Raw genomic sequence first — 22,655 nt, forward strand, 5'->3', positions numbered from 1 at the left:
CAGTTTGAATGCTTTTTTGTCTGCTCCAGAGCTGCTCCCATCCCATGCAAGGATGCCGTATGTCAGGACACTCTCAATGGTGCAGCGGTAGTAGGAGAGAAGTAGATGCTGAGATAGATTTGTCTTCCTGAGCATTCTCAGGAAGTACAGCCTCTTCTCCTGTGCCTTCTTCACAAGCATGTTAGCATTCATCTGACCAACCTTGACTAAGTCCTGTAAAAGATAAGCAGTGTTGAACTTAGTTTTCTTCTCCCAGAGTCATAGCCTGGGAAGTAAAATCGGTACCCCAAAGAAATCAAGTTAATCATTTCCATATTATTGCCAAAAAATGACATTATTTTCCCCATCAATGGAGACGGAGGGTTTTGAAGGAGCGTCTAATGATGTCTTGCTTTATTTTTTTTTCCTTTCCTTTCAGAATGGCACCAGCTTCCATGTTTTCGATCAGAGTCAGTTTGCCAAGGAAGTCCTGCCCAAATATTTCAAGCACAACAACATGGCCAGTTTTGTCCGCCAGCTGAATATGTGTAAGTGACACTGGAAACTCAGTCGGGGATATTGGGGTCCTCTGAATGTGACTTTATTTACACCTCCCCTCATCCCAAGCCACTAACCGAATGTTAAGTTGTAAGTTGAGGATTACCTGACAAGCTGCTGGCTTGCTTTGATGATGCAAGAAAAAGAAGAGTAACGTAGAGGCATGCTTGATTTTGTGGCATTTTTCCCCACAGTTGTTAAGCAGATCACTACAGTTGTTAAACAAACTACATGGTTGTTAAAACAAACCTGGTTTCCTTCCGTGACTTCCCTTGCCAGAAAGGGGCTGCTGCCATGGTCATAAGTCTGAGGACTGGTAATAAGTCCTTTTTTCCCTCCAACACCGTATAAATTCGCATAGTCCTTAAATGAATGGCTGTAAGTCGAGGATTTGACTGTCTTGCATAATTCAAATCAATATTTTTCAAACTTGGGAACTTTAAGTGGTGTGGACTCAAACTCCCAGAATCCCCCCGATACTTTATCCAGTAATTGGGTTAACTTGAAAGGATAAACTGTTGCTCGAAGCCGAAGCCCAGAGTCACTCAGTAGTCAAACGGATTACATACAAATTTAATGAATAAATAAGAATAAAATAAAGTATACTGAATAGAAAATACAGTGTCTTTTGTAAGGATAATCTATAAGGCTATTATTATTGTTATTTATATTATGGTAATTTATAGATTTATCTAAAATTATACATAATATTATATGAAAACTTTATAACAATTATAAACAAAGATAATTGCATGTGTTTAGTCACAGAAAGTTTCTCTTTGTTTTTCAATACAAATAGTCCAGTGGTGGGATTCAATTTTTTTTTACCATTGGTTCTGTGGGCATGACTTGATGGGCGTGGCTTGGTGGGTGGCTTGGTGGGCATGGCAGGGGAAAGTTCCTGCAAAATCCCCATTCCCTCCCCACTGACCTGCTTTCCAGCTCCGTTCTCCTGGACAGGGCAACCAAAGAAGACCCAGCTGATCAGCTGGGACTCAATGGGAGGCAGAGAAGAGATGGGGCCAGTCAGAGGTGGGATAGGCCAGTTCTCCGAACTACTCAAAATTTCCACTACTGGTTCTCCAGAACTGGTCAAAACCTGCTGGATACCACCTCTGAAATAATCCTCAACTTATGACCACAATGGAACTCAAAATCTCTGTTGCTCAGCGACACAGTGGATTTTGCCCCATTTTATGAACTTTCTCATCCCAGTTGTTAAGTTAGTCACACAATTGTTCAGTAAACCTGGCTTCCCCACTGGAGTTTGCTTGTCCAAAGGTCGTAAACAGGGATCACTTGACCACGGGACACTACAGCCATCATAACTGTGAGTCAGCAGCTGCCAAGCATCCGAATTTTGATAACGTCACTTTCAAGGATGCTGAGAGGCTCCGAATTTTGATCCTGTGACCCTGGAAATGCTGCAGTGGTCACTCGGATGTAGAAACCAACCATGAGGTCATGTTGACAGCTCTTGAAAATGCGATAAAATTAGATTTGGCTAGTACTGTAATGAGAGACTAACAGGGTGTTGTGGTTTGCTGGCAGCCTGTGCAGACAGCAGCGGAATCGGACAGTGGGGAGGAACGGGGACCAGTGAGGGAGTCTGGGGAGGACTCAGACGAGGGTCCTGCATCCGATGCACCAATGGGGCCAGGACCATCTGGGAGTCGGGTGCTGACTCCAGAGCCACTAGAGTCTGGCAGCAGTGAGGCAGAGGAACAAGGGGAGCCTGTTCCCAGTGCATGCACAGAGCTGCTAGAAAGCAGGAGCAGCTGAGACTAAAGGGGCAACTCGTGAATAAGGCTGGGAGGTGATTGCCCCTCCCCTAAGGTATAAAGGAGAGGCAAAGGTGGAGAAACTTTTGCAGGAAGCAAAGTTGTTCACTCTGTTCTGAAGCTCTGTGTGGACTTTGTACTTAGGTTGGCTTTTTACAGTTAATTTGGCACTTTAGTTGTTGGCAGCAATTCAAAAGAGATAAAGGTGGGTGCTTATCTCGAGAGACTTTTTGGGACTCATTACTGGCCGGGAATGAACATAATTCCCAGCCTTGAAATAAAACAAGAGTTTTTTTGACTAAGCGTTACGGTCTTGGGAAGTCTTGGTCAGAACACAGGGAATCCTAGAAGAAGAAACTGGATTGAGAAGTTGGAAAAAAAAACCCACCTTGGATGGAGGCAGTGCCATTCGACGTTGGTGTTACTGACAAGAAAACAATAATTTCATCTTCCTCACCTTGGTCTCTGCTCTCTACCCATCCATCTTTTTGGTTATCGGATGGATGTATTATTCTCATTGTGTTTCTTTGTCATAGTTTATTTTATTGTTCTCTTGTTTTACTTCGTTTTATTTTTCATTTTTCTTCCTTTTTGTTATTGTGAGCTGCTTAGAGTAGCCGCCAGGGCAAAATAGTTGGCAAATAAATTTAACTAAGAATAATAATGACATTAATTGAAACTAAGTCTACCAAGTCTTAAGGGGCGTGCATGAGCGCACCATCGTTCCTACCATCCCTGTCCTATTGTCCTCAATTATTCGTACCTATTTCCTGTATTTATACTTATGTTTAGTCTTATCTTTATTATCTTGTAAGCGATTGACAAATCAAATAAAAATAAGTCCCTTGAGGGCAATCTGGATTTGAGGGATGTCCTTGACTTACAACAGTTCATTTAGTGACCATTCAAACATTACAACAGCACTGAAAAAAGTGACTTACGACTGTTTTTCACAATTATGACCATTGCAGCATCCCCTGATCAAAATTCAGATGCTTGACCACTGGTTCGTACTTATGACCCCTTTTACAACCTTCTGATAAGCAAAATGTCAACTCAAAAAACATTTTTTATACACATTTTATAGTTGACAACAGAAACGGGGGCGGGGGGGCGAGTTTCAAAGAGCAGGCAGCAGTGTGGAATCGAAAGTACATTCCATTCATATTTTTTTCAAAGACTGATTAGATGACTGAAGCTTCTGCTGCTCAAAAATCCAATTGGAGAGCATGATTGATGACTCTTGGCTATGGACGTGTTTCGTTGGATGATACACCCAGAGGGGTGGGGTGCGGGGGAAAGCAGGATCAAGGGTGACAGTGAATTACGTATCTCAGAGTTGGCTACGCCCAGGTTAGTGCCGGACGTAGAATGTTAACTTCTAATAAGTCCTTTTTAGTTTTGGGAGTGTGGCTCGAACCTCATGATTTAATTGGAGTAACTGCCGGAATCCTGACACAAAGTCCATGAGGAAGCAAGATTCACTTTAACAACCATGTGACTAACAACTGCAATGATTCACTTAACAACAGTGGCAAGAAAAGTCGTAAAATAGGGCGAAACTCACTTAACCCACGTCTTACTTAGCAGCATACATTTTGGGCTCAATTGTGATCTTAAGTTGAGGACTTACCTGTACTGCTCTTGGATCTTAACAGATGTCTGGTTTTCCTGCCCCTCGGAATCACTGGATTGTGGCATTTATCCCGATGTGGGGTTTTGGGGGAGTCATGATGCAATGAAAATTCACATCTTAGAATCAGGTTTCTAGGGCGGGAAGGGACCTGGGAGGTCTTCCAGTCCAACCCCCTGCCCAAGGCAGGAGGCCATCCCAAACAAATAATTCCAAAGGTGCTTTTTCAAAAGGCAACTGGACTTTGTTTTACCTTGAAGATGTTTCGCTTCTCATCCAAAAAGCTTCTTCAGTTCTGATTGGATGGTGGAGAATCTGATACGACACTACCTGTCTCCTGTTTACAGCAAAGATGATTAGACAGGGGGCTAAAACATATGAAGAACGGTTGCAGGAAGTGTGTATGTCTAGTCTAGTGAAAAGAAAGACTAGGGGTGACATGATAGCAGTGTTCTGATATCTCAGGGGCTGCCACAAAGAAGAGGCAGTCAAGCTATTTTCCAAAGCACCTGAAGGCAGGACAAGAAGCAATGGATGGAATATAAACAAGGAGAGAAGCAGCTTAAAACTAAGGAGAAATTTTCTGACAGTGAGAACAATTAACCAGTGGAGCAACTTGCCTCCAGAAGCTGTGAATGCTCCAACACTGGAAGATTTTAAGAAGAGACTGGACAGCCACTTGTTTGAAATTGTATAGGGTTTCCTGCCCAAGCAGGGGGTTGGACTAGAAGACCTCCAAGGTCCCTTCCAACTCTTCTATTCTATTCTATTCTATTCTATTCTATTCTATTCTATTCTATTCTATTCTATTCTATTCTATTCTATTCTATTCTAGTCTAGTCTAGTCTAGTCTAGTCTAGTCCTAGTCTAGTCCTAGTCTAGTCTAGTCTAGTCTAGTCTAGTCTAGTCTAGTCCAGTCCAGTCCAGTCCAGTCCAGTCCAGTCCAGTCCACTCCCACACCCATTTGCACTATTCAGGTGACCTTGAAGGCACAGATAAACCCCCAAGTGGCCTCAACAACTCTCAGGAAGGGTACTAATGACCAGATGATTGCAAGGACTATAAATCCTTCCATTCTCCACCATTCAATCAGAGCTGAAGGAGCTTCTTGGATAAGAAGTGAAATGTCTTCAGGAGTTTTTAAAAAAAAAAGTCCAGTTGCCTTTTGAAAAAGCATGTTTGGGACGTCCATGACTTGGATGACTGAGAGTCTCCATAGCCATCTCAGACAAATGGATGTCCGATCTTGCTCTGTAATTTTTACTCTGCAACGGGAAAGTACATAATTTTCTATACAGTAACTCTTGTTCTCTTATCACGTTCTGCAACAGGAGCTTAGGAGCTTAGTTCTTGCACAGATGGAGTCCTCGACTTACAACCACAAGATGGAGCAGAAAATTTGTCACTACAAGCTGCATTGTTGTTAAGTGAAACATTGGGTAACCTTCAGTTGTCTTTCTGCTTCTGTTGCACGTAGATGGGTTTAGGAAAGTGGTAAACATCGAACAAGGTGGACTTGTGAAACCCGAACGTGATGATACGGAATTCCAACATCTTTATTTCCTACAAGGCCACGAACATCTTTTGGAGCTGATCAAAAGGAAGGTAGGAGATGCCTTGTTGACCTTCGGCAAAATCCATCCAGGATGTGATGACCCAGGGTGGGGATACAAAATAAACACAGTCACAAAAACCCGGTGGAGCCCCTTTTATTCCTTCACTTTGCTTCCAAGCTCCCAATATCCTTGACGGAAGACAAAAAACTCCCACACAAGCAGCTACAAGAAGGAGGGGGAAAAAACAACACAAGCCAGGCAAGATAAGGGCTGCAGGATGCCCACAGATAACACACACTGGGAAGGACGCCAGAGGGGAACCATAAACTAGAGATATTTCCACACTTTGTTTCCAGTGTTTGCCAGTAAGCATGTCCGTCCTCTTATTCAGTTGTCACAGCTGCAGCCCATGAAGGGGATCAGGGCCCTTTCCTTCCCCATAGACCACACCACTCACGTTTCTCCCTTATCCTCTCCTCCCTGCGTGCCCTAGGATGGAGAGGGGATGGGCCTGTGTCCTCCTCTGATTGCCCAGCTGGCCTCTGCCCTTCCCCAGCCTCCTCCACAACCTCCGGAGCCACACTTCCACTCCTTGTCGGCTGTTCCTCCTCTCCCTCAGAGTCCGCCTCCACCAGGGGCATGACACGGGAGCTGGGAATCGGTTCCCTTGTTTGGAATTTTGGGGGTATATTGTGTTTGGACAAAGGAGTGGTGGGGTGGCCTAGAGATAGAGTTCTTGCCTCACAATCAGGAGGCTGTGAGTTCGATCCTAGGTGGGGCACAGTGAGAATATATCTGCTGAACAAAACTCTGCATTGGTGACAGGAAGGGCACCCGGCCATTAAAACACTAATGCTAGCTCTTCAGTTGCCTGGAACTCCACCCCGCAAGGGATTATGGGGTTGTTAAAAGAAGATGATTGTGTTTGGATTGTGTGCGGCTGTGAAAAGCGATTTTCCTTTTCACACACAAAAAAGCTGCTGGTGGCCGGTCCCTGCTTCCATTTATCGCGGGGAAGTCATGTTGCATTGGCAGTACCCCAGCACTTCCCTTTGTATGCCCAGAGTGGGCAGGGCCAAACATTTCAGCTCTATTGTTTGCTTTGTGGGAAGGCTGGAAGGATTTCAAGGTAGTTTCCTTAACACTTTACGCTTACATATTCCACACCCTCCAAAGAGACCAAACCCTTTTGATCCTTAACTTTTCAGCCGAAGGAACTCTGCTTCTCTCTCTGTGCACTCCAGCAACCATGACCTCTGTTGGACCGGACAGTGGGACATATTCCAGCAGAACAGTGTTGTGGGATTTTGAGCTGGCACCTTTCAGAGGTGTTGAGCATCCATTTTCCTATCATCTAGAGCTGGGTGTCTCCAAACTTGGCGACTTTCAAGACTTGCAGACTTCAACTCCCAGGATTCCCCATGGCTGGCTGAGGAATTCTGAGAGTTGAAGTCCACAAGTCTTAAAGTCGCCAATGGTTGGAGACTCCTGCTCTAAAGTTTGGAGGACACCAAACTTAGCTGTAGCTATGATGACCCATTCCTTTTGGGGGGAGCGGAGGGGAAACTGGGTTTGTTGTTCTTCTCTTCCCCATCTTTTATCCCTTCAGGTCTCTGTAGTGAAAAGTGAAGAGACCAAGATGCGCCAAGAAGACCTCAGCAGGCTCTTGTATGAGATCCAAGTCCTCCGGAACCAGCAGGAGATGATGGAGTGTCAAGTTCAGGATGTGAAACAGTAAGTCCATCTCCTGGCCTTCAAACGTGGCTGGCATCTACCCCAGGACTTCATGGCATGTATCCCTGTTTCCCCCCAAAATAAGACCTACCCCTGAAAGTAAGTCCTAGCTTTATTTTTATTTTGTACATGTGCACCCAATATCTCAGCCAGTCCTTCAGTATTGAAGATTTGTCCTGAAATGAATACAACCTCCAGCTCCTTTGTAGTGCAATGGTGGTTTATTCATTAGCTCATCAAACAACAAATACTCTTTTTTGACAAGAAGGGCTAAAAGCCAGACAAGATTAGCGTTGGGTTTCCCTTCCCTTTTATTACCATTATCATGCGACAAAAAACCACATCCAGGCCAATATGTAGTTCTACTTCTGGCCACACCTAACTCATTATCCCTAAATGCTATTAACCCTATAACATGTCTACATCCTTCCCCTATTCCGACCCTCACTAACTGATTCCCCCACCTGGTGCCACCTTCATCATGTTTTCACCAAAGGCTTAATTACCACCTATATGTGCCCCCAACCCCCTTTAACAATATGTACCACATCAATACATGAAAAGAGCCATTTTTAGCAGCCCCGCAGTTGTTGCAGAATCCATCCTCAGCTCTGCTGAGTCATTCCAAAGCCATCAGCCAGCACACAAGCAGAAATACAGATCCGATGGCAGCAGCAGTGGTAAGGTCACATGGCCAGCTGACTTGTGGCGAGGCATATTCGAAGCTAACGGGCTCCAAGTGGACTCGGAGCCTGACATCTTACCCCCCCAAATAAGCCCTAATTAAGATCCCGCCCATCCAGAGTGCACTGGTAAAAATTAAGCTAGGGTGGGTATGGGGGTGGTTGGAGCTGCCCTACTACTTACCTTTGGATAGTTGTAGCCAGTCCTCGCATACTGTGACACCTGCCTTGCTGGCCCATTTCTTCTGCAGCTAGCAAGGCTTCCCTGAAGGCCTCTGTAGGATCGATCCAGATCTCTTGTTCTCAGCTGCAGAGGCCTTCAGGAAAGCCTTGACAGCCGCAGAAGTTGGAGGCCTCTGAAGGCCTCTGACAACGAAAAGGAGGCCAAGGGTGATGCACGCAAGTGAGGTTAGTCAGTGGATTGCATCCCCCAATCCCCACTTTGTGCAGGCGTAGAGGCCTTCCAACTCAAGCCTGCACTCTCCCGGTCGCTTCAGCAGCTGCCGCGCAGCACTTTTGTGTGCTGCACTTCAAATTCAGAGGATAAAGGTGAGATGGGAGCCCACGTGGGCAGGTGGGCCCAACAGCAGAGTGTCGGAAGAGAACCGGTTCGGTCTCCGCTGCTCATCGGCGCTACCAGCTCGGCCAAACCGGGCCGAACCTGTGGAATACCACCACTGCATGTATTTCAGCCTATACTACTCAGAGAGTCTGATCCAATCCTTGTTCTGGCAGAGAGGAATGATACCAGCTGAACTGAACTTGTCTAAGCCCCCAGGCTGAGCATGGTTGCATAGAAATATATACAAACCTCTAGATGGTCTTGAGGAGCCCCCAGTCAACTGGGTGTTGGTGCAATAACTCTTCTCTTTTCAGGCAGAATGAGGTTTTGTGGAAGGAAGTTCTGTGTCTCCGGCAAAACCATTTGCAGCATCAGAAAGTGATCAATAAGGTAACGAGGGGATTGAGACTGATGGAGTGCCAGTGAGACATATTCTCGACCTGTAGTGGGCTTACACTTGGGTTTGCTTAAGTGGCTTTCTTTGGAGTAGATGGAGGAGAAGAGCAGGCAGAGCTGGGGGAAGTGGAGTTAAGCATGTCATCAGCTTAGAATCATTATGATCCCACAAATGACTCAATCCAACCCTTCTTGAATTCCATTGGCATTTACTTGATGCCAATTTAGAACTGACGGTTAGTTGGCTAGATTCTTGGGTACAGATAGATTAATCTATATAGATTAATCTAGATTAAGATCAGGCATGAAGGATCAGGACCAGACATTAAGTTGCAGTCCAAAGATTCATTGCTCAAGCCTATATGTGAGAATTTAGTCAATTAAAGTTCAATACTAAATTTTTGCCATATAAGGATCAATGGAATTCAAAAGGGCTTGGACATGGACCATTTGTGGCAACATAATGTTTCTAAACTGATAACATGCTTAATTCCTCCCCCCACAGCTCTGCCTGTTCTTCTTGTACCTCAAGCTACCCTTAATTGGACTTGTGATGACCCAAAGGGGCGTGGCACAAAGGCAACACAGTCAAATAAGCAAGAAGCATCCCTTTAGTACCTCCAACTTTGCCCCCAATGTCCAGGTTACCTTCAGCTGGAGAAAAAAAACTCTCCCAGGAACAGTCTTTAAGTGGAGGAAATTCATTCCTAAAACAAAGTACATACAAACTGTAAATAAAAATCCACACAAATCACACTGTAGTAATTAACTGGACAGGGCAGGAGAAGGAATTGCAGACTTGAAAGCCCAGCAAAATACACACAGTCGGGAAGACGCCAGAACCTAGATAAGCCTCAAAGATACCAGATAATTCACAATTTGCTCCCAACAACTTTGCTGTGCACAACTACCCTTTTTAAACACTGTATTCCCAGCTGCAGCTTATGAAGGGAATCAGGGCCCTTTCCTACCCCGTAAGCCATGCAACTCAGGTTGCTCCCTTCTCCATTCCTCCCTGCATGCCCTAAGATGAAGAGGGGGTGGGCCTGGTTCTTCCTCTGAATTCCCTCTCCCTTGTTCTACCTCTTTCCTGCTCTGCCCACCCGAACTTTGCCCTTCCCCAGGTTCCTCCACAGCCAATGGAGCCACACTCCGACTCCCTGTCAGCTGCTTGGCCTCCCACTCAGAATCAGATTCTGACAGGGGCATGACAGGACTTTTCTCTCATGCTAAACTCTGGGTTGGGGTCTGCAAGCCACAATGCTTCCTTTGTGCATTTACTAAGCCTAGGATAAAGACTCTGCTTTGTAGAACACTCTTCTCGTTGAGAACCAGCAGGCCCCTATCTGTTAATTAGTGTTTCGCAACCTTGGCAACTTGAAGATGTATGCGGACTTCAACTCCCAGAATTCTTAGCTGGCTGGGGAATTCTAGGAATTGAAGTCCATGCATCTTAAAGCTGCCAACGTTGAGAAATCTGATTTTAACCTTCCAGAAGCTATAAAGAGAGGGGTTTCCCCCCAACCCCCAAGCATTGAGACAGGATAAAGGTGGAGTTGGTACAGAGTTTTGCGTGTCGCATCAAAAGAGTTTGATGGTGGAGCCAGATTTTCCCCCTTCTGTTTTTGTTTTCTGGTACTTTCTTGCACAATTTTGTTTTTATATTGCGGTTGTGAGCTGCCTGTGGTTCTGATTTTGAAATGGGCAACTCTCCAAGTATTATAAATAAATGTGTGTTTGCCTTGGTGCAAATGTCAACTCCTTGGAAGACTTAGTGGTCACTTGTAGAATTTAGCTTAAACCAAAATTATCTCAGCCATCCACACAAGCCGGCCTATGGGATAAACCAGCTTTTTCTATTCATGCTGGTTGGGATTTCCACGTGTTTGTGATTTTACCAGAGTTGTGGGTTCACCATTGCCGAAGGTGCTTTTTTTTCCCCTCCAAAAGACAACTGGACTTTCTTGTTCTTTTTTCCTTTGAAAACGTTTCCTTCTCATCCAAGAAGCTTCTTCAGTTCTTCCATTTAGAACTGAAGAAGCTTCTTGGGTGTGAAGTGAAATGATTTCAGAGGAAAAAAACTACAAAAATCCAGTTGCCTTTTCAAAAAAAAAAAGAGAGCACTTTTGGAACAACTATGTCCTTGGAGCAAGGCTCTTCAAACTTGGCATGTTTAAGACTAATGGACTTCAACTCCCAGAATTCCTGAGCTAACATGACTGGAGGAAGAATTCTGGGAATTGAAGTCCACAAGTCTTAAAGCTGTCGAGTTTGAAGACCCCTGGAATAGATAGATAGAGAAAGAGAGGTAGAATAGATAGATAGAAAGAGAGATAGATATATAGATAGAATAGATAGGAGAGAGGGAGAAAGATAAAATAGATAAGATAGAATAAATAGAGAGACAGAGAGAAAGAGAGAAAGAGAGATAGATAGAATAGATAGATGGAGAGAGATAGAGAAATAGAATAGATAGATTAAGAGAGGTAGAATAGATAAATAGAAAGAGAGATAGATAGAATAGATAGAGGAGAGAGGGAGAGGAAAGATAGGATAGATAGATAGATAGAATAGATAGATGGAGAGAGAGAGAGAGAGAGAGATAGAATAGATAGATAAAGAGAGGTAGAATAGATAGAAAGAGAGATAGATAGAATAGAGGAGAGAGAGAGAAGGAGATAGGATAGATAGAATGGATAGATAGAATAGATCGAAGGTCTTCAAACTTGGCACGTTTAAGACTTCTGGATTTCCAACTCCCAGAATTCCTGAGCTAACATGACTGGAGAAGGAATTCTGGGAATTGAAGTCCACAGGTCTTAAAGCTGTCAAGTTTGAAGACCCCTGGCCTAGAGAGATAAGAGGCTATGTCTGTGCAGCCTTGACTATAAGCATAGTCAAGAAATAGAATGGGGAACGTATTACCATGCGTGGTGGTGCTGCAAAAAAATGCAGGAATATTGGCTTAGGACGGGGAAGCGGCTGGAGGAAATGTTGGGTTTTAAAGTAGATCACCTTCCAGAATGTTTTCTATTAGGAATTATGTCAAAAATATATCAGAAAGATGAGCTTTATTTGATTATACACATTATGACTGCAGCAAGGATAGCGTTTGCTCAGAACTGGAAAGAGACAGTTATACCAAGTGAAGAAGAAGTAATAAACAAAATCTTGCTATGCACTGAAATGGACAAGTTAACTCTAGAAATGAAAAACAACGATGAATCGGCATATTGTGCAATTTGGGATAAATTCTATCATTGGTAGGAGCAGAGAGGAAGGTCTTAAGTTGGGAAATGAGTTGTTGAAAGGATAAATGGTTGGATGAGTTGAAAAGAAGACAAACGATGTTAGAAATGTAATGTATGAATGAACAAATGTATATATGTATATAGTTGAATAATTGTTTATAGGAAAATATATATATGCAATATTGACCCAAAATCACGTCAAACCGACTTCACCATGTTCAATGTTTTTAATTGTTTTGTTTAATAAAAATTAAAAAGAGAAAGAAACCATCCCAATTTTTACATTTCACCAACTTAAATCTCCATCTCCATTCCCCCCACAACAAGGCCCAATTATTTTTCCCTCCCCCATTTCTATGGCAGCCAGAAAGGCAAGCAGTAGTTCTTGGAGGCTGACATAACCACGTGACCAGAGCGGTATAATGTCTCCTGCCTTGGGCAGGGAGTTGCACTAGAAGACCTCCAAGGGTCCCTTCTATCCCTATGACTTGGTCAAAGTCTATGAAATACAGGGAAATACAGTTTGGGACAAGCAGGTGCTGGCTTAGGTGCCTATTCAGAAAGTTGTCCCTGCAAGCAGAAGGGGAACACCAGGTGTTAGAGAGAGGGAGGAGAGAGAGAGGAGGAGGAGAGAGAGGGAGAGAGAGGAAAGAGAGAGACGGAGGGAGAGAGGAGAGGGAGAGAGAGATGGAGGGAGAGAGGGAGGAGAGAGGGGAGAGGGGGAGGGAGAGAGAGAGGGAGGGAGAGGGAGGGAGAGAGGAGGAGAGAGGAGAGAGAGGAAGAGAGAGGAGGGAGAGGGAGAGAGAGAGAGAGATGGAGGGAGAGAGGGAGAGAGGGGGAGAGGGGAGAGAGAGAGGGAGAGGAGGAGAGAGGGAGAGAGAGGAGAGGGAGAGAGGAAAGAGAGAGAGACGGAGGGAGAGAGGGAGAGGGAGAGAGAGATGGAGGGAGAGAGAGAGAGGAGGAGGAGAGAGAGGGAGAGAGAGGAAAGAGAGAGACGGAGGGAGAGAGGGAGAGGGAGAGAGAGATGGAGGGGAGAGGGAGGGAGAGAGGGAGAGAGAGAGGGAGGGAGGGAGAGAGGAGGGGAGAGAGGGGAGAGAGGGAGAGAGGAGGGAGAGAGATGGAGGGAGAGGAGAGAGGAGAGAGAGAGAGGGAGAGGAGGGAGAGAGAGGGAGGGAGGGGAGAGAGAGAGAGGGAGGGAGAGAGGAGGGAGAGAGGGAGAGAGGAGGGAGGGGGAGAGAGAGACGAGGAGAGAGAGAGGAGAGAGAGAGAGAGAGACAGAGGGAGAGAGAGAGAGAAAGAGAGAGAGAGAGAGAGAGACGGAGAGAGAGAGAGAGAGAGAGAAAGGGGAGAGAGGGAGGGAGGGAGGGAGGGAGAGATTGAGGGGAGGGCTGCCTTAATGTCTCCTGACTGATATTTTCCCCGACAGCTGATTCAGTTTCTGTTTGGCCAGCTCCAGTCCAGGCCCAACAGCCCTGGGATAAAGAGAAAACGGTGAGTACCCTCATGTGATGCCTACGTGAGCAAAGGGTGGGGGGGGTCTCTCTTCTCTTGCAAAGCATGGAGCTGTTTCAAAGGGCAGAGCTGGTCATGGGGATCTGAGCAGGGGTGGAATTGATGAGTCAGAGCTGCTGAAGTGGCTGATTCAGGGCCCCGGGACAGCCACCCAGTCAGCTGCTGTTGGCCTTTGTTTGGGAGCAAGCTGGGCTGAGGGAGAAGAGACCAATGCCGAAGGCTTGGGGTGATGGGGGCAAGGCAAGCTGCTTCACCAACCCCACCCCATGGGACCAGCTACTCATAGCTCTGAGGGAGATCTACCGGGATTGGATTGAAATGAGGTCACCCTGAGGGGTGGGGGTGTATTTTTTGGTCCACCTCATTCGTGGGATGCTCTGGGATGGCCAAAAGGGGCTTGAGAACATCATGGGGGGTTTTTGGGAGCAGTTTATCCATCCTTGTCCAACCATCGTTGAAAGAAAAGAGATTGGACCAACACTCAGATAATCAGAGTTGGAAGGGACCTTGTAGTCATCTAGTCCAACCCCCGCCCAAGCAGGAGACCCCTACGCCATTTCTGACAAATGGCAGTCCAATCTCTTCTTGAAGGTCTCAAGTGATGAAGCTCCCACAACTTCCAAAGGCAACTTCTGTTCCATGAGTTGATTGGTCTCCCTGTCAGATAATTCCTTCTTATTTCCAGGTTGAATCTCTCCTTGTTCAGTTTCCATCCATTATTCCTTGTCTGGCCTATAGGTGCTTTAGAAAATAGCTTGACCCCTTCCTCCTCTCTGTGGCAGCCCCTCAGATATTGGAAGACTGCTCTCCTGTCTCCCCTGGTCCTTCTCTTCCCTAGACTAGCCAGGCCCAGTTCCTGCAACTGTTCATCGTACGTTTCAGCCTCCAGTCCCCTCATCATCCTGGTTGCTCTTCTCTGCACTCTTTCTAGAGTCTCAACATCTTTTTTATAGTGTGATGACCAAAACTGGATGTAGCACTCTAGGTGTGGTCTTACTTTATAGAGTAGTATTAGTACCTCCCTTGATTTTGATTGTATCCCTCTGTTAATACAATTTAGGATTGCATTGGCTTTTTTGGCTGCTGCACTCAATCTTGTCATAAGTGGAAGAAGTTTTTTTTTTTTTCACACTTGGCAACTTTAACATGAGTTGACTTTCACCCTCAGAATTCCCCAGTCAGCCTGTTTTAAGGTACACACTTCAATTCCCAGAATTCCCCAGCCAGCGAATTTGTCCCTACCTAGTCTATGTCCACATAGTCTCTAACCTGATTCATAAGTAAAAAATAGGATTAAGTCTTCCATTTTCTGAGTAAACAAATAACAAGTACATAAATTTATGGAGTTATAAAGGCACCAAGGCTAAAAACCAGGAGACTGTGAGTTGTAGTCCCACTTTATGCCCAAAGCTAGATGGGTGATCTTGGACCAATCTCTGTCCTTCAGCCCTTGGAAACGAACAATGGCAAACTTCCTCTAAATCCAGATATCACCAAGACTAACTTGAAGGCATCATCAATAAATGAAATAATCTGTCATAAAGCTGTGGGAGCCACACATCAGGATGCGGGGGTTCAACTGGCTTTCTTCCTATCTGCCCATAGGCCTCTCATGTTGGATGACGGGAACTCTGCCCCACAGGTGGCCAAATTCAGAAGACCTCTGCCTTTGGATCCCTTTCACGAGCCTTGCTACATTCAGCCGGTAAGTTTGGGATTGCGATCCGTCCAGCCTTTGGTTTCTAACCTGCTCTTGTTTTGGCTGGCAACCGATTTGAGAGGTCAGTCGGCTCTTTGTTGGCCGGTGGTTTGAGGAGGTGCTCTTTGGTTTGAAGCAAAATCGTTTGTGGGATTGTAATGGTCTGTGCGAATGACCTCGGGAGATGGAGGGAGCCACCGATGGGGAGGTCTGGTGTGTGTGAAACGTGTCCCAGCCCACAGAAGAAGGGAGAGAATGGGAAGCGTTTCAGAAGGGACCCTTCCTCATTTTCCAGAAAGTAAAAGGAAAGAGGGGAGAAATACTAATTTATTGAGAGTTTTCGCAGCGATAATTTAGCACCAGAAAAATAAACACAGATGGCTGATGCTTCATTTAACATCTTTATAAACATAAGTAGATTTTACAAACTAGTTGTAGATTTCTCCAACACGGAGCAAACTCAAGCAGAAACATGTTGCAACTTCAGAGCAGAGCTCCAGTCTTAGGCAAGCGAGTTTCATCTTCAATAGACAGACTCAGATCTCAACATAGCTGCAGAGTTGCAGAGCTTAACACAGAGCCACGCCTAGACTACTTTTAGTTTCAGTTTCCAGCCTAGGCTAATTCTAGTTTCAGTTTCCAAAACAGTCCTCATTGGCTGATTTAGTTGCTATGCCTATTCGTTGGCTGACCTTGTTACCCTGCTCTATTCCAGTTCATGAATATACTGACATACTTTCGGTACCAATAGGAGAGAATATGTGGAGCTCAGGGTTGACATGAGAGGTCCTTCGGGCTCTTTGGGCTTGGTGGTTTTCATGCAGATGTTTCATGACCCAGCTAGGTAACATTGTCAGTACTAGAAAGCAGGAGGAGGAGGACTGTGGGGTGGTGCTCTCTCAACTTGGTTGTTTTCTTGCATACATAGATAATAGATAGATAGATAGATAGATAGATAGATAGATAGATAGATAGATAGACAGATAGATGATAGATAGATAGATAGATAGATAGATAGATAGATGAGAGAGAGAGAGAGAGAGAGAGAGGGGATAGATAGATAGATAGATAGATAGATAGATAGATAGATAGATAGATAGATAGATAGATAGATAGATAGATAGATAGATAGATAGATAGATAGAGTGAGAGAGAGAGAGAGAGAGAGAGAGGATAGATAGAAGATAGATAGATAGATAGATATAGATAGATAGATAGATAGATAGATAGATAGATAGATAGATAGATAGATAGATAGATAGATAGATAGATAGATAGATAGATAGATAGATAGATAGATAGATAGATAGAGATAGAGATAGAGATAGATAGATATAGATAGAGAGAGAAAGAGAGAGAGAGGATAGATAGATAGATAGATAGATAGATAGATAGATAGATAGATAGATAGATAGATAGATAGATAGAGATAGATAGATAGATAGATAGATAGAGAGAGAGAGAGAGAAGAGAGATAGATAGATAGATAGATAGATAGATAGAGATAGATAGATAGATAGATAGATAGATAGATAGATAGATAGATAGATAGATAGATAGATAGATAGATAGATAGATAGATAGATAGATAGATAGATAGATAGAGATAGATAGATAGATAGATAGATAGAGAGAGAGATAGAGAGAGAGAGATAGAGAGATAGAGAGAGAGAGATAGATAGATAGATAGATAGATAGATAGATAGATAGATAGAGATATAGAATAAATAGATAGATATAGATATAGAATAGATAGTTATAGAATACATATAGAATAGATATTGCATGTCTATATATGTGTTATGTATGCGTAGTTTTGAGAGCAGGCAACAGAATTTCATTTTTAATGTGTACCAGTGTACCCACAGTAAAAAATAACAATAAAGGTTATCTTTTACTCTTTAACTCTTTAAAAGAGGTTGTAAAATCAAGTTGGTCACATGAATTGACCCATTTTACGATTGTCACGACCTACGACCATAATGGGCAGGCCCATAATAGTCATAAGTTGAGGATTCCCTGAAGATGTGTTTCCCCCTCTTCCCTGTTTGTAGCCATCCGCAGAGCCTGCCTCATGTTTAAACAGCCCTGTTCCAAGAGGAGCCATCATTTCTGATGTTTCTGAAGCCGCCCAGCCCAGTCCGGTGGCTTTACAGCTCCCTCCCGACAGTGAGAGGTAAATCGTTAAATGAAAATAGTGGGGAAATGAGGGAGGAAAAATAAAAGAAGTGTAAAAGGGGGGGAAAGAGAAAGAAAACATGGACTTCTAACTCTTTTTAGCACATTAAAATAAGATAGAAATAATACAGCCTCAACTTTTTACTTTTACACACTAATATGTATTAAAGCCATGTCTGTAACAACAAACTTATCAACACAACCCAAAGTTAAAGTTTCACTTGTTTCCACCTGGCGCATAAAATCCAGAAGTGGTTTCTAAGTAAAAATGAAGTTGGTTGTGTTCTTGTCTTTGGTTAAAGCAGTCAATTTAGCCATCTTGGCTAGGTTCCATCAGTTTTTCCAGCCATTCATCCAGTAGGGAACAAGGTTAGCCTATTACTAAATCCGTCATTGGTTGTCCTCCATAGCTCTTCCCCATACATATTTCGATTCCAGTTCCCGTAAATCTCCAGCCAAGATGTCCAATTTGGTTGCTTTAGTTCAGCTGGACATCAAAGTGACATGCACATCATGTCACTGAAGACTTTGGAGACCTAGTGGATAATCCCTTAAATATGAGCCAGCACTTTAAGCCTCATGGACTTCAACTCCTAGCGATGTTGGCTGAGAGTTGATGTCCACAAGTCTTAAAGTTGCCAAGTTTGGAGGCCCCTGCTCTACAGGTAGGAAGCCACCCCTGCGAAGTTCTTCTGCGCAATCCTTGCAGATGTTTTCATATGAAAACAGTTATTGGGACATGTTTGGGCTGTTCTTAGGAAGAGGAAGAGTCTGGAGCCAGTTGAGTTGGACCAAAGGAAGGCAGAATATGGAGACAACTTATTTATCGTTCCAGGGAAACCAATCTTCTGCTGATCAAGGAAGAAGCCGCTGCTCCGGACAGGAAAGCTGCATTCACCAGTCCTGATGTTCCTTTGGTTGGATACAACCCCTGTCCAGAGCCCCCTGTGCTGCCCATTACTGTGGTCCAATCGGTCTTAGATGGGAGGACAAGATGTGATGATTTGCAACCAATGTGTTTGCAGCCCCAGGAAAGACGATCATTTTTGGACAGGTGAGGCACAGGTGTGCACGCAGCATTGTTGCAGGGCAATGCTGCTCTCTTAGACTGCAATTCTGATGACCCCCAAACTATGGTGTTCTTCGGTCATGCAGGTTGGGAGTTATGAACAGAACAGAAACATGGATTGCAGGTAGTCTTCAAAGTTCGACGGTAGTGGAGCCTGCTTATTACAGTCGTAACTTGGGTTGATGACATGATTTTTTTTTACAACCTTTTTTGCAGTGGTTGTTAAGACAGTCACTGTGCTAAAGTGAATCCGCAGTTGTTAAGCAAATGGTTCACTATGGGTGTGGTTTTGCTGAAACTGGAAGTAAATATGAGACACTGCAAACACCCATAAATGCAGGGATGTGATTCTACCGGTTTGCACCGGTTCAATAGAACCGGTTGTTATGATTCTGCGAAGTTTGCAGAACTGGCAAAAAATGGGGGAAAGGGGTGGTTGCTGCAAAAACAGAAGAAGCCATGCCCACCCAGTCACATGGCCACGCCCACTTATCCACAGCCACAGACCCGGTTGTTAAAAAATTTGAATCCCACCTGTGCATAAATGTAGTGGCTGGTGTTTGGTCACATGATTACGAAGAGGGCCCTGACCCTCAACATTTCAAATCTGGGTCATAACTCCCCTTTTTCTGGTGAGTTGTAATTTTGAATTGTTGCCCAGTTAACCATCATAACTTGAAGACTGCCTGTAGAACTTTGGGGTTGCCCTCTGTATATTTTCATATGAGATGATCTCAAAATCCTGAATGTAAAGTTGACTCCTGCTTCCTTTGTTGTCCCTGATCTGCTGGAGATCATCCTGTTCACATATTGAAATTTTGTAAGCTTTTGGTAAGCTCTTACGCGAGAATGCTCCTATTTTATACTAGAGTACTGAAACGTTGTTAGTTCTAGATTTGACATCTGGGAACTGGTGAAAAATTTCAGGAGAGAATACTGAAATACATGTGAGTTTGGGCGATTTTGGGGGGAGTTGGCGAGGCTGCCACAAAGAGGGGGTGTGTGTGTCAATTTATTCTCCAAAGCACCGGAGGGCAGGACAAGAAACAATGGATGGAAACTAATCAAGGAGAGAAGCAACCTGGAATTAAGGAGAAACTTTCCAATAGGCAGGACAATTCACTAGTGGAATTCCTTGCCCTCAAAAGTTGTAGGGGCTTCATCATTGGGATTTTTAAGAAGAGACTGGACAGTCACATGTCTGAAATGGTATATGTGGCCTCCTGCATGAGCATGGGGCTGGACTAGAAGACCTCCAAGGTCCCTTCCAACTCTATTCTGATTTATCTGAAAATCACCTGATTTTTTTTCTGGACAGCTGTCTTTTTTATGTTTCTTTAGAACAGTCATACCTGATCTCTGGGACGGGGCTGATCTGAATTTGGAAGGCTTTCAGATCTTCCTAAGAAACCCGCAGTACAGTCTGGAAACCAACAGATCTCTGGAGGTAAATTCCCTAAGCTGGCTGGGGGAATTCTGGGAGTTGAAGTCCCACAAGTCTTAAAGTTTGAAAAACATCAGGTTAGAGATGTCCACAAGAGGGGTTAAAAAAAAAAAACCAAGGATGTTCTACCTGTGTGATTACAGGTAGTCTTCGACTTGTGACTTATGACCACAATTAAGCCCAAACATTCTGTTATTAAGTGAGATATTTCTTAAGTGAGTTTTGCCTCATTTTATGACCTTTCTTGCCACAGCTGTTAAGTGAGTCACTGCAGTTGATAAGTTAGTAACCTGGTTGTTAAGTGAATCCGGCTTCCCCATGGAGTTTGTTTTTCAGAAGGTTGACCTTGGGACACAGCAACAGTCATAAGTATGAACCAATTGCCAAGCATCTGAATTTTGATCACATGATCGTGGGGATGTTTCAAAGGTCGTAACTGTGAAAAACAGTCATAAGTCACTTTTTTCAGGGCCGTTCTAACTTTGAACGGTCACTAAATGAACTGTTGTAAGTCGAGGACTACCTGCATTTAAGAGAGTGGAATTCCTGCCTTCTAATGACGATGGTTGGTGGGGAAGTTGCAAGCGCTGCTTCGAACTCGGAACAAGCATGGCCAATTCAAAGGCTTCCTGAAACATCCTATAATTGTGCTTGTGAACAGTTTGTTGCATCCCTTTTAGAGTGGAGAAAACCGGGGTGAGATTCTACCGGTTCGGACCGGTTCGTGTGAACCGGATGTTACGTTTTCATCTTGTTTACCGAACCGGTATTTCAACTGACCGGCTGGCCCATTCACCCTTCCCCTCCCAGGAGGGTCCATGCGATGCAGGTAAATGCAGGGTCCACATTGAGGCTCTGGGAGAGGGAAAAACGGGCCTTCCGGAAGTTTGGAAATGGGCCTGTTTCCGGCTTCCGGAGGGCCTCCAGAACCCCGGGGGAGGCCGTTTTTGCCCTACCAGAGGCCCGGGGGAGGCTTCTGGACCCTGGAGAGGCTAAAAAACGGCCCTCCTGGAAGTTCTGGTAGGCCACGCCCACCATGGCCACGCCCACCCAGCAACTGGGCAACGAACCAGTTGCTGGTATTTTTAAATCCCACCCCTGGGAGAAAGGGCCTAAAATATTTAAAAACATGTCTAGTAAATGTTGGAAATGTAACCCAAAAACGGGCACATTTTATCATATGTGGTGGGTTTGTGTTAAAAGCAAAAAAAATAATAATAATAATTTTGGGGCAAAGATATACAGGTGGTTAGAAAAGGTGATAGGGAAACATGTAGATTTTAAACCTGAACTGCTTTTATTAGGTATAATACCAGATAAACGTAATAAGCAAAGTATATATTTAACATTGCCTGTCTTAACAGCAGCGAGGATCATATTCGCATAATATTTGGAAAAATGAAGAAAACACTGCGAGACAAAGAGATAATTAGGAAGATACTAGATTGGATAGACGTACACTGAAAATTAAACCAAAAGAAGACACAGAATATTATCAAACATGGAATTTATTTTACCAGTGGTTGGAAAAAAGGGGTGGAGAATAAAAAAATGGAATCTGTATTGTTAAGCAAATTAAATACCCAGACAACATGATGTTTATTAAGCACTAATATAAACAACAGAAAATTTTAGAGAGAGAGAGAGAGAGAGAGAGATGATATAGAAATAGAAATGTCCTACCTGCAAATGAATACTTCAGCTTCAACCATAACAACACAAGAGCAAACAATAGATGCAAACTCAAGGTTAATCGCACCAACCTTGATTTCAGGAAATACGACTTCAGCAACAGAGGGGTCAATGTCTGGAATACTCTACCTGACTCTGTGGTTTCTTTCCCAACCCCAAAAACTTTAACTTTAGACTGTCTACTATTGACCTCACCCCTTTCCTAAGAGGTCTGTATGGGGCATGCATAAGCGCACCATCGTGCCTACCATCCCTGTCCTATTGTTTCTTTTGTTTTTCTTATTTTTCTTATATGTATCCATATATTCATGATTATGTTTTTACTTATACCTATTATCTTATAAGCAATTGACAAATCAAATAAATAAATAAAAATAAAATATATAGATATATATAGAGAGAGAGAGAATGAAGAAAGGGTCACAATAAAAACATTTTGTTCCTTGCTGTGCATTTGACCCCAAAGCAAGCTGAGTATCTTTTCTTTCTTTCTTTCTTTCTTTCTGTTAGGCTTTTAATCCCATGATCCCGTCGAGTGAGTGGGCTTTAAATGACGTGGAGGCTGATTTGTCTGGGGTAAGAGAAGGACCTGCAGAAGGGGAAACACACAGATGTGGTACTGTATCCACAGAGGGATAGCATCAAGATCACAGGAAGTGATAGTACCGCTTTATATAGTGCACTGGTGAGACCACACTTGGAATACGACATCCAGTTCTGGTCACCACAATAAAAAAAAAAGAGGTTGAGATTCTGGAAAGGGTGCAGAGAAGAGCAACCAAGACGATCAGGGGCCAAGAGGCTAAATTCAGAGGTGGGATTCAGCAGGTTCTGACCAGTTCTGGAGAACCAGTAGCGGAATCTTTGAGTCGTTGGGAGAACCAGCAAATCCCACCTCTGACTGGCCCTGTCAACACTATCTCTTCTC

At 44.0% G+C, this 22,655-nt stretch overlaps 1 protein-coding gene across 1 annotated transcript in view; it reads left to right on the forward strand.

Moving 5' to 3' along the window:
* HSF4 (heat shock transcription factor 4) overlaps positions 1 to 22,655 on the forward strand; it is a 34,652-nt gene that overhangs the window by 6,638 nt on the left and 5,359 nt on the right. Inside the window, exons 2-11 of the mRNA XM_087971701.1 lie at positions 419 to 527; positions 5,429 to 5,556; positions 7,117 to 7,241; positions 8,801 to 8,876; positions 13,560 to 13,624; positions 15,251 to 15,350; positions 17,399 to 17,520; positions 18,358 to 18,576; positions 19,933 to 20,038; positions 22,238 to 22,303. Of these exons, the coding sequence (XP_087827827.1) occupies positions 419 to 527; positions 5,429 to 5,556; positions 7,117 to 7,241; positions 8,801 to 8,876; positions 13,560 to 13,624; positions 15,251 to 15,350; positions 17,399 to 17,520; positions 18,358 to 18,576; positions 19,933 to 20,038; positions 22,238 to 22,303 (1,116 nt within the window). The remainder of the gene's footprint in view (positions 1 to 418; positions 528 to 5,428; positions 5,557 to 7,116; positions 7,242 to 8,800; positions 8,877 to 13,559; positions 13,625 to 15,250; positions 15,351 to 17,398; positions 17,521 to 18,357; positions 18,577 to 19,932; positions 20,039 to 22,237; positions 22,304 to 22,655) is intronic.

Source organism: Notechis scutatus, chromosome 9 (genome assembly GCF_049901735.1).
Source record: "Notechis scutatus isolate UNSWTSFEM ecotype Mainland chromosome 9, rNotScu1.2, whole genome shotgun sequence".
Taxonomy (NCBI): Eukaryota; Metazoa; Chordata; class Lepidosauria; order Squamata; family Elapidae; genus Notechis; species Notechis scutatus.